A 12,259-nucleotide genomic window follows, 5' to 3' on the forward strand; every position below is an offset into this window, starting at 1 on the left:
TAGTGCATTTTATTTGCTTATCCCTAAAGCCTTCAGCAATTTGCTTCAATTTCAATATTGTACTGTTTTAATGAGAAGGCCTTACTTTCCAGAATAATACATCTTAAGGGACCCAGACAGTTATCCCATGCAAGTTTGTAATTTGTATTTTTCCTAACATACAAACCTGAGGTCTTTATTTATGGGATTTACTTTCAGCGCAAGCTGGAACCGGCTGTTTTAACTAAAAACAAGGTGGTTCTTGGTAGTTGGCTTCCAACGGTAGAACCCGCCATCCAATCGGTACGCATTCACTCTACCTTTTGGCCCAGGTAGCAGAATGAGGGGTGGCTAGAGGTGGGCCATTTATGTAAAGACCTCATGTTTGTATGTCAGAAAAAATACCAATTTTAAAAATTTGTCATTTGTTCCTATGCGTATGCAAACCGTTGGTCTTTACATAGGGGAGGCTTACTTCTTGGCGGGAGGATTCTGAGCAAATCTCTGAACTGACTGGTAGTTCATCTCACCTGGGGCATCTCTTCCTGGTCATGCATCTGATCTGTTGAACATGTGTGGTGTTCAACTGCCAGACTTCTGGGCCTTCAAATAAATGGAAGTTAACGTCACTGATTTGAAGATAGGCTTGGATGAACCCATATTGTCAGGGACAAAAAAGCTGAAGATAATCACTTGGATGAACCCATATTGTCAGGGGACAAAAAAGCTGAAGATAATCAATGGGTCTGTTCACTGTCTCTCACCTTACTAGAGAGAGGATGAACCCATATTGTCAGGGGACAAAAAAGCTGAAGATAATCAACGGGTCTGTTCACTGTCTCTCACCTTACTAGAGAGAGGGAAGGAATTGCATCTATTAATCCAAAAAGAGCTGGATTATAAGCAGCATACTCGGTCATCTAGAACGCCTGTCCAGCACATTATAGTTTGCTAACTGTCCCTTAGAGGGGTATAAAAGAGAAGGTAGGAGGAGAGTCCCATACACCTTAGCCAAGATGCTACCTGTCCTTGAGAGCTGAGTGATCTACATGACTGCTGAGCAGTCACCACAGAACCCCCCCCAAAAAAAAAAAGTCAGAGGATTTATGGGCAATGTCTCAAAGGTAAAAAGGAGGCACATGTGGTCTGTTGTGACCACACACTCATCCTTGGTACCTGTCCAACAGGTTCTTCCTGATCCTAGGGGCAGACCAATGCCACTGACCATATGAAATCTCACCCGGAAAGTGTTATCCACCATGTCAGCTGTGGAGTACTGTATGTACGTTTGATCACACACAGTCAAAAGAAATGGAGCTCCTGGACACCACTTCTTGGCCAAGCCGGAACCAAAAACAAGTCGGCCCCTAGTTTGGAGGTGAAGTCCAAAGTGGTAACACAAAAGGTCTTTGGGCACTTGGTAGACTTTAGGGACCTTAGAAACAGAATGCTCGTACAGTGTTGATCACCTGACAAATCAGACAGAACGACGGGCAGTCATAAGCCCAAAACTTGAATCATGGATTCGAAAAATTGTCTCCTGGATGTCAACAGCATCTGAAGTTCCTAGGAGGTCACTTATCCTAATACTGACTAGCCCAAACATTTCTAACCATGAATACGAAAGACATCTCCTGGACGTCAACAGCATCCGGTGTTCCCAAGAGGTCACCTATCCACGCACTGACCAGACCCAATCATTGTTGAACTTCACTGACTGTATGAGAAGCGACATTTTTAATGGTGTAGTCAATGGTTGTAATGCCCACGGTCCATAAAGACAGAGCTGAACAGTGACAGCTTCGGTGTGTTGAGAATGAAGGACTAAATCGAACAATTCTTCGAAACATTGAGGTGTCAACACCAATTGTCGCTACCACCAACCCTAGTGACCGAACTTGTCTGTCATACATCCATCTTCCCTGGAATGTCTACTGACCGATGTGCTGAGTGTGCTACTGCAAACCTGTGCACCCGCACCGTCAATTAAGGAGATGATAGGACACTAGCTGCCACCCCCACCTCCCTGCTCACTAAGGAACTACCATGGCACCATTCTTAACAACACCACGGAATGCCTATCCTCGGATCCTGAGGCTTGGAGAGCTAAGAAGATTGATGTTATTGAGGTGCAGATTAGGTCAGGTTTAGTTTAGGCTCAGATTAGATCAGGTTAAGCTAGGTTTAGTTTAGGTTAGGCTAAGCTAGGTTGGGTTAAGTACCCAACCTAGCCCCTTGAAGAGCAGGTGACTACCTTTTGGTTGATGCCATGAGGCACGAAGTTCCAGGATATTGAAGTGCAGGTTTGGTAAGGTTAGGCTATATTCAAGTGCAGGTTTAGTAAGGTTAGGCTAGGCAAGGTTAGGTTAAGTACCCAACCTAACCTAACCTCTTGAAGTACAGGTGACTGCCTTCCAGTTGATGCCTTGAGGCACGAAGTATCTCTGGAGGGGAAGAGTGTAGCAACACTCCAAGAAGATATCTGTCATCTAACCATTAAGCTAAGTCCTGTCTCACTTCTCTGAAAGAGGAAGGGAAGGAATGGGAAGACCTTGTCAAAGACCGGAACTCATTCAATCTGCACGAAGTGAATGAAGGAGAAACTGCCCATGAAGAACTGGCCTCCCTGATTGGCCCTGCTGAGACAATGACACCCTTGCTGTTGTACTGTTAGCCTTGAAGATACTACTCTTGCTTAGGTGAGAGATCGGACTTTTCTGGAACATGTAACTCTCAGGCTGCGACCAAAACCAAGAAGTCTGTCTGTCTTAGAGACTGTTAAACATCAGGAGACATACCCTAACAAAGGTACCCTACTCAAAGCCAAGGTGAAGAGTCAAATGAAAAACTTGGGGAGAGGTCAGAAGCATAGAACATAGTTAGGCTTGGAGCCATCTGCTCTGAAGAGGTCAGTCTCCTGGGAATGAAGCAGAGGAACTTGCAGTAGGATTGATTGGTGATTGATTGTTTGGTAAGTATTTGGAAATATATACTCGTCCCTCAACCCAACAAAGAAATCAAGTCTGACTCCCTGATGGTTGCAAGCATGGAGTGTGTCGTTTCTGTCTTGAACCAAGGCTGCTGAAACAGGTTAAGAAAGAAAAGATCTATGACTGATTTCTAATTACCCATCACCTTCTCCACAAGAGAGGGATGGTTGTAGAAATCATGAATCGGGTTGTACAATTACCACAACGTATTCATACAGTATAACCTTGCGGGGAAGAAACTTCAACAAGCCAGAACGAACTTGTGGACCGGATGGTTAATGGGGAGTGGTAGGAACTCAAAGGGAAGTTGATACCCTACCGAAGGACATCTACTACCCAGGTTCCAGTCACTGCAAAATAATCTTTAAGTCTAACTGCACTCCCCACCAGAGGCCACACACAGGGAGGAAAGCAGTTTTTGCATCTTATTCCTTCTTCTTAACCTTACTTCTCTTTAAGGAAAGGGAAGAAGTTGAAAGGGATGCCTACCATGTTTCTGTGATCCAAAGGGACCAAAGAAATCATTGGTACCTCATGAATCTATTGCAAAACTTGGTTGTACAATGGCCACTGGCTACAACCGATTCCAGAATGTATAGTTCTGAGAGTAACTTGAAAAAAGGAGAGAACCAATCCTAGCTCTGATATTTCTACCTGGCACTCTCTTGGTTCCCTGTGTACCCCATAAATGGATCGGTAGTCACAAGTCCCGAACATCTGATACAACTGAGTTACTGAAAAAGGACGAGAGAACCACAGAGGAAGTAGAATACATTCGAGCAGAACCGAAGAACGAAAAATCAACAGTAGATGAAGACCATGGACGATCTGTGGAAAGAGGAGACAACATTGTACATGTAATGAAGGAAAATCGTATAACACAACTGTGAAAAAAGCTGCTATGAGGGAAGCGGTCCCGGCCACGCCATCCCTTGTACGTCAGGAACGGACTCAGTCAGGAGAGGACAGCCAAAGTAGTTTCCCCTCAGACATGATGTTGGGAACAGTCTCGGTCAGATGAGGTCAGCCGAAACTGTCCCTCAGACACGATGTCATCATCCGTTCATCTTCTCGTGGCCATGGCCTACATCTTCATCCCATGAAAAGCACCTGCTGAAGAAGACACTTCAACTGCTCGCTCTTGAGGAAATCAGAAACGCACGGGGATCCAAAGAAACCCGTGCTGTTGAAACTGGAATCATCCCAACTCCAGAAGAGGCTCTAATACCAAGGTTGAGTAGTTACAATTAGACCAGGATGTGCCCTGTCGTGGCAACATTTTTGAGCAGGAATGCAAAGGATGAAGAAACATCCACACACTTGACACTCACTCAGGTAAGTAGAAGAAACTCCAAGTTTATGTCCATGGACAGGGATGGAAGAAAACAGAGAAAACAACTAGAGTTGTATCTCGGTCATGCAACAATTGTAGAAAGGACACGGCCATGCAACATCTGCACGGATGTGCATTTTCACCTTTGCAGAGCGAATCTTTGGCTAAGGACGATCGGAAAACTACAGTAATGTCAAAAAAAAAGTCACGGCAGTGCAACATTATGGCAAGGGCAAGGCTACAACTGCCTACCCGGGCCTCTCTCTTCTTCCTCGTACAATGTGAAGCAAAAAGCAAGGTCATGAAACATTGCATGGCTGCAAATTCTTCCTTCCTTGGAGAGCATATCTTCAGCTCAGACGTTTGGAAAACTACTGCGGCATCGCTGAAAACAGCAACCAGGAACTGTTCTCAAAGGAAAATGCAGGGAAGAGAAGTCCTAGCATGCTAAGAACTACTCTGGCACTGAAGAAACGCTTGTCTGTGTCCCGAAGGACAATGGAAGGAAGGGGAAAGACAACAATTTGAGCGGGAGCAGCTCTGACAGCAGATGCACGGTGGGGGAGGTATGTCCAGGGAAGACACGGCTGTTGCCTACAGCAAAGACGAAGAGGAAGGCTCGACTTATGCAAATCCAACATTGAAGGGGGTGGGGGGGTCAAGTTGCTCTTGAAGCTATGACACATTCAACGAAGCACACACACCCACACCGAAATGACTGGCTGAATGCGGCTTGTTATCTGCAGCTCTGATGGTGAGTCGTCTTCTTCCAGTCACAATGTATTCTTCCACCCAATGTCTCTAGAAGCGTAAGAAAGAAGACAGAGAAACTGCGATACAGCATATGACGACGAAAAGAGCGAGGGAGGCGAAGGAACTTCATCAAGGAAAGCTTCCCGGAACTTCTCACCCTTCAAAACAAGAACAAGAGGAGGGGAGGAACCTTAGAAATGCCCCCTCCCCTTCCCCCCCACAACATGGAGCAAGGACTGTAGGTCTAAAGGTCCTGTAACATCAACATCCACTTCTTCCTTGTGTCAAGAGAGAGGGGGATCCATGCTGGAAGGCAAGCAGAGGTCTCGTACGGTTATGAAACCACCATGTTGCAAGAGAACCCTCCTCTGTCTCGATGTCTCTCGATCATTACACCATCTGAAAGACTAAAACATTACAACATTCCAAGTAACTGTGCAGTGGAAAGAAAAATTCTGCTTGTTCAGAGAGAAAACATTTCAGGACAAACAGAAAAAAGATGTAGAATAAGCATGTTCGATAAAACAAGGCTGAGAAAATATCTAAAAATAGAATGGTTGGCTGGCAAGAGACAGGCCTCTCTCCTTCAGTGCATAACAGAAAAAAGATATACTGTAACAATAAAAAAACAAACACCAAGGCTAAGACCAAGTTGGATGTGCGTTATATCAAAAAGACAAAACCAAGTTAGAGAGACTTCAAGAGAAAGGCTCATAGGCTCAAACGAGTTGAAAACAACTATGTAGCATAACTGTGTAGGAATAATTATGCAGCAAGAAAGAACGAAAACAACAAAATGTAAAAGAATAGAACTTGTTTCACTATTTCAAAATAGGCAAAACATCTCGAAACAAAAATTCTATTAAAAGACGAAAAAAATAATAAAGAATTAAAGCCAAACAGCAGGCAGCAGAAGAGAAATGTCTGTCTCAGATGTGGTCAAAAAGTAAAGTAAATGCATTCCAACTGGATGGAAGGGATTCCTCCCAATCCATCGGTAGCCGACTACCAATATCCACCTTGTTTTAAGTTAAACAGCCAGCTCCAGCTGAAAGTAAATCCTCCCCAATCTAAAGACAGGGTTTGTGCATTCCTACATACCCTACGCACACAAATAAGTTTATCTTTCGGGTTGTAAAAATAAAAATGATAAAATACAGTAAAACTATAAATGAGAATATCGTAAAATATCAATTTGAAAAATCATGTGTAACAACACATACCAAAAGAAGCTGTAGGAAGTTCTCAACACCAGCGAATGAGTTTGTGAGTTCACATATCCTACGCACATGATTGCATTTATCTTTTAGGTTCTATAAATAAAAAAATTTAGAAAATACAGTAAAAATATACACGAGAATACAGTAGTGTAAAATATAAATTTTAAAAAATCATAAGCGTGACAACACGAACCAAAACGCCAGTGAATGAGTTTGTGAATTTGTACATACCCTATGCATACGATTATTGTTATCTTTTGGATGGTAAAAATAACAAATGAGAATACAGGAAAAATATATGACACAAACAGGTTTCGCAGAAGGGTGGACGTCTCCCCCACCCTCTCATTCCCCTACTACCCTGGCCCTGCCTAGGGTGGACAAACCAGTTTGCAGGGGGTGGATGGCTGTGTCATGTCACCCCTGCTGTCAACCAGGGGAGGGCAAACAGGATCCACTCAGGTTTTATTATTATAGATAGATAAATTCCAAGATGGAGAAGATTGTAATCCTAACAGCCCTTCATCTGAAGACATGTAAATGTGCTTAATTGCAAATGCAATCCAGCTCTTCACTTGATGAACTTTCTTGTGTAGGTCAAGAGAATTACCCATACCATTTATTTGGCCTGTGCTTCATTAAAATTTCACTAAATTTTCATTTAATGTTTCTTTTTTCCTTATTAACCAAATTGTGCTGATTTACAAGGTATTTTGAAGGAAGGATGAGTTGGTTACCTGTTAAGTGTATTCTGACCATTCTTTAATCCAGCAAAATCACTAAACCAGCACCCTGCAGGTCCCTAGTGAGGGTAGACCTGTACTTGCATAATAAATGCTGATAAATGTAAATGTAATTAAAATCCTCACCATACTAACAAAGGTAACTATCACCCAACAAAGAAAAGGCAGGTAGTGAGGCACTCTTCCCAGAAAAGCTAATTGTCATTGAGGAAGCACACCAAAAGATATGAACAAAACTTTAATAAATGACATAATAATGATAAAACACTTAAAAAACAATTGATCTTTAAAATCATGAGAAATAAGATCATGTAAACTGAACATTTAAGGCTATGAGTACCTAGTTTGTAAACAAAACTTGCTGACAGCTAGGAGACACAAGCAAGTGAGATTGTAACCTAGCTGGGAATGAAGAGCTAAAGATGTGCATGAATCCTGTTGACCACCAACACGCAGACAATCTCCTTTAAACTGCTTTTCAGGAGTGTGTCTGACATCTGACAAGATACCAACACACAATTTGGCCAAACATATCTGTGACAGCTTTGTGATGAAACAATGCTTTTAATCACCCTCAGTATGTATGCTGTATTTTGATGACCTTATTTTGAGTAACCCAAATATGACAGAGCTCATTCAAAGGGGAAAAACCTCTAACATTTTAATATACTATAAATAAAACATCATACAAAGGAGATTGAAATAAAATTAAAAATTTTAAAAATTCTTTAATGTAAATGTTACAAAATAAATTTATTAATGTTTATAGCTAAAAGGTAAGAGAAATACAGTAGAGATTTATATTACTCATAATACTCAGAAAATGGCCAAAAAAATACTGCTATACAACACTTGAAACTCTGGCATAAGTTAGCCAGTTAAAAAAAGGCATTTATTGTCCAGTTTCTTCTCTAGATAAAATTTCAGTATTCCCTTCACAAAGAACATTTCTACTCAGCTCTTAACGCCCTCAAGGCATTCCTACAAAAAGATGGTAGCCGACAGTGGTACTCTTCTGGTAATACCTTCAATAAGTTAACCATGTGCTGATAAAGTACGGAATAAATCTTTCGATGTGCAGGCAAGTTAGGGAGCCTCCATATGCTTAAAATCCCCCCAATGAAAACAACCCTTAATAACTCGCTTGTTATTTTCTTAATTTCCTTAGTTTCTTTCCAAGTTCCAATTATTTTACTCCAAATTTTCTTGCTTACACTCACCACAGTTTTACATATAAACTTAATGTTTGGCAACTTTCTTGGTTTTAACAAGCCATCCATTAAGGCTAAAATCCTAACCCCTGTCATCAAACTTGTCCTCCATACATTAGAAATAAGGCCAGAAATATTTGTATAAACAGGATTAATTACCAAGGCTTTCAGTCTTGCAAATGTAACCTGATGGACACGATCTGCAAAGAGTTTCCCTTGGTTTTTATACCTGTTAAGTCTGACTGTAAATCGTGGATAACTTGTCACAACTGCTGTTACATCAACTAGCACTTGCAAAGTTTTACTGCAAATTATGGCACCATTAAAATAAATTCTAGTTGGGCCAATTAGATTATGCTTTGTTTTACTTGAATTAATTGAGACATTAAAATCATTCATTCCATCATTCATGAGGCCCAAAAACTTTCAGCCTTTTCAAATGAGGTAGTCACATACAATATATCATCAACTGAGCGTAACAAATAACTTGTTTCATTGACAAAGCCTTCCAGGTAATCATGACACAAATTAGAATAATACAAGTCACAAAGAAAGGCAGACAAATACCCTCCCTGAGGTAATCCTTTCTTTAAAGAATACCGTTTCATTCCTACTCTTACAACTTGCCCACAAATAAGTATCTTAAGTGAATCAACTACCTTCTCAGTGTCTATTTCAATAATATTTCCACATTTAACCAACTTATGAGAGTTTCTTACTAAAGGGGTCATAGGTTGGTGATTTTCATCTAGTCTCACATATACTTTCTTGCTTGTCTTGGTAAATGGACCATGATATTCTACATACTGGTCAAAATAAATCTTCTTTGGGAATGCATGCCTACAATTTCCAATGATTTCCAGCAATTTACTATGTAAAACACTACCATATGCATCTGTAATATCTACTTTAACAATATAAATATTTTCTTTCAAACTCCCGACTACCTTAACATAATCTTCCCAAGCTTTCGTAAAACACTTAGCTGATTTAATTTTAAAACCAACTTTGAAAATGCCAGAAAATTCCTCCAAAAGCAAACGTTGCTTTAGCAACAGAAACTTTGAGACACCTACATTCTTGGATTTTATGATAGGCCTCACTCCATTAATCTTGGGAATGAATCGCAACTTGGGGGGACAGCTGTAATTTCCAAATTTTGACTGGTATTCAGCTATTTTCACTGCAGCTGCTCTATTTAGTAATTTTAGTGCCCCTGTGTTTACCAGAATAGAAACACCACTTTCATGTATATTTCTCCAAGAACTTATACGGTAGAAAATCATTTGGTATCGTGTTGTCCTGCCTTCAGTAACATAAAAATACCTGCTTATGAGGGTAAAAGCTAGTTTCTCAATGACCCATACTATTACCTTACTGATAATATGTGTCTTCATGAAATAACTCGCAAATGGTGCTGCCCACTTGAAACAAGATATTTTAAAATTCTGTAGTATGTTTCCCAAATATATAACATCTCTGCGACCACTTCTTAATATATCCTTTATTTTTTTCCTAAAAACTTTAAAATTCTCTGAATGCCCCCAGATTTCCTTTGGCAACAACAAATGCAGTACCCTTCCTATGAACCTATGTATGTAACACCATTCTAGTTGGTTTTTATACAGCTGCAAAGATCTCCCTTCCAACTCAATGTTAACCATATCGTTCTCCTCTGGATCTTGCATCACAAGTGACTTTATCTCTTCTCTCTCTATTTTTATTTTTTCATTATATTTCTTGTTTTTTGTCTTAGCCATGCTTTTGTCTAATAATGATGAGAAATGTACAGTCTTCAAATTTTTCCTCATCTTTTCAAAGATGCTCATGAGGGATGTTTTCTGCAGGTCAGTTTCAGGCATATCTATACCAACTTTTACGCTGTTTATTTCTGAAAAGATCTTCTGCAGTCCATCATTATCTGTAAAGGATTTAATATTTTTAAAGCAATTTTGATGTTTCCTAACACTAAACTACATTTAATATTGTATGTTCTTTATCTATAATTGGCAAAGAAAGCCAAACAATTAAATAATGCCAAAAATTACTTGGTACCAAACTTTGATAATTATGGTACACCTGAGGCAATTAGTGAGAGTCAGCTATTCTCAAGATGTTACGCGGTGAAACTCCTTTTAATTATACCAGCTGAGGACTCCAGTCTCCAAATTGAAAATTGGCTTTAGATACCATATATAAAAGAAATGCCTACATTTGGGAAACCTTTCAGGGTAAAAAAAATAAATAAATAATAAATAACTCCAAACCCTGAATTAAAGAATCTTCAGCCAGTTCAAAATGCAGGTAAATGGGGATGCTAAGTTTGTTACTTAAAAGCTTACAAAAAAAAAAATTTAATGGCCCCAGTCTCTGACACCATAATCCAAGAAAAAAACATTGAAGATTAATTGACCGCAAATCTCTGAAGACCTTTAAAAAGAAAAGAGGTGCCAGGGATCCCAAGAAAGAATAATAAAACTTAATTAGAGAACGCAGTGAAAGTCAGCACAGAGAATACTGTAGCAAGGGAATTTCAAATTTGTTTATAAGGGTTGGCAATGCTGACTACGAATGAGTGAATGTATGTTGTTTATGGGAGGTTAGGTACAATATAAAAAAAGCAGTTGCTAGAATAAATAGTGATAACAAAATGATTTACAAATATGGTAGAAGTGAAGCAAAATGAGACAGACAGAGCTGGGATACTGATTCAAGATGAAACAGCACATGTGATAAAAGTGAAAAGAATATAATGAAAGGATAGTGAAAATTAAAATTATCCTAAAAAAGTAAATGCATGTGTTTTGAGTGCATATCCCAGCAGACAAGAAGACCAGGAAAAAAGAAACTAGATTTGGGGGAAATTAGCATGCTGGAACTTTGGGCTGTCAGCTAGTTTGAGAAGCTGATGAGAAGATATGGTTTTACAGAAATAGAGCAAATAGAAGCAATATGGGAACTCTGCCAGAGATCAATAATTAAGGCAATCTTTAAAAATTCGATTTGCTGAAAAAAATTCTAAACTATAGGGTTCAAGAATGTGTCCAAAATATTATGCTAAAAATTTGCCAAGGAAATTAAGCGCAAATGATTTTTGTCTGGTTTAGTTTTTCGATATATATTACAAAAACTTCCTTTGAAATGGAATGTCAATAATATCCTAAAGTTATTCCTAGCCATGACAACGCACACCTCATACCATGTGTAGTGCCGGGTTGCCTATAAACTTCCAAGCTAGAAGGACATTTTCATGCTCGCTAGCCAAACTCTGTATTTTCTGCGGTGTTTTGTTTTTCACCGTGCCTAAAAAAGAGTTCATTCCTGCTGAGAATGCGGAAAAGCCAAGTGGAAAAGTCCATAAAGTAAAGAAAGAGTTCAAGAAATAAAGAGGTAAAACGGGAGAAGAGAGCTGTAAGCGATCTCTGCTGACCAGAGACCAACCACATCCACCTAAACGCCTTTTTTATTTGTTTGGGCAAAAGATATTTTAGAAAAAGAAAGCAGTAGCTCGGAGGCTGATATAGACGATCCTGAAAATAAAATTATCATAATAAAGTGAAGCAAGACTTGATGAATTACTTGAATCACGAATCCCTAATCTGAAACAATCCATTTGTGGGATGGATTCGAGACACTAATAAAAAAGTGTCTACCTATGATACCTAGAGTAATACCTTGCAGCAAGATCAGACAGGGGGTAAAATTTATAAGAATGTGTCTTAGCAATAAATAATCAATTAATATTCTTATTTATAATCATTTTGCATTAATTAATAAAAAATAAAAATTAAAACCATAGAATTAATTGTAACACAGTCTTTGAAGTCCCTTTTACTTTTTTATGTAACTAAAACTTTGAAATTTACTCAAAACATAAGTTTTTCGAAAAATGCATCTCCTCCCTAGTATTGGACCAATCTAAATGAAATTTTAAATATAACATGAAACATGGTAGATTAAAAACAAAGCAAAATTTTTAATATTTTGAGTTTCTGATTTTTGAATTTTTTTTTCTGTATTTTTCCAAAAT

The 12,259-nt window shown here is 39.1% G+C and overlaps 1 protein-coding gene across 1 annotated transcript in view; it reads right to left on the bottom strand.

Moving 5' to 3' along the window:
- Positions 1–7,243: 7,243 nt before the first annotated feature.
- The window catches only part of LOC136832040 (telomerase reverse transcriptase-like), a 32,874-nt gene continuing 27,858 nt past the window's right edge, over positions 7,244–12,259 (bottom strand). The window contains exon 3 of the mRNA XM_067092541.1: positions 7,244–10,150. Within this exon, the coding sequence (XP_066948642.1) occupies positions 8,637–10,150 (1,514 nt within the window). The 3' untranslated portion in view covers positions 7,244–8,636. The remainder of the gene's footprint in view (positions 10,151–12,259) is intronic.

This window comes from Macrobrachium rosenbergii, chromosome 49 (genome assembly GCF_040412425.1).
Source record: "Macrobrachium rosenbergii isolate ZJJX-2024 chromosome 49, ASM4041242v1, whole genome shotgun sequence".
In the NCBI taxonomy this organism is placed as follows: domain Eukaryota; kingdom Metazoa; phylum Arthropoda; class Malacostraca; order Decapoda; family Palaemonidae; genus Macrobrachium; species Macrobrachium rosenbergii.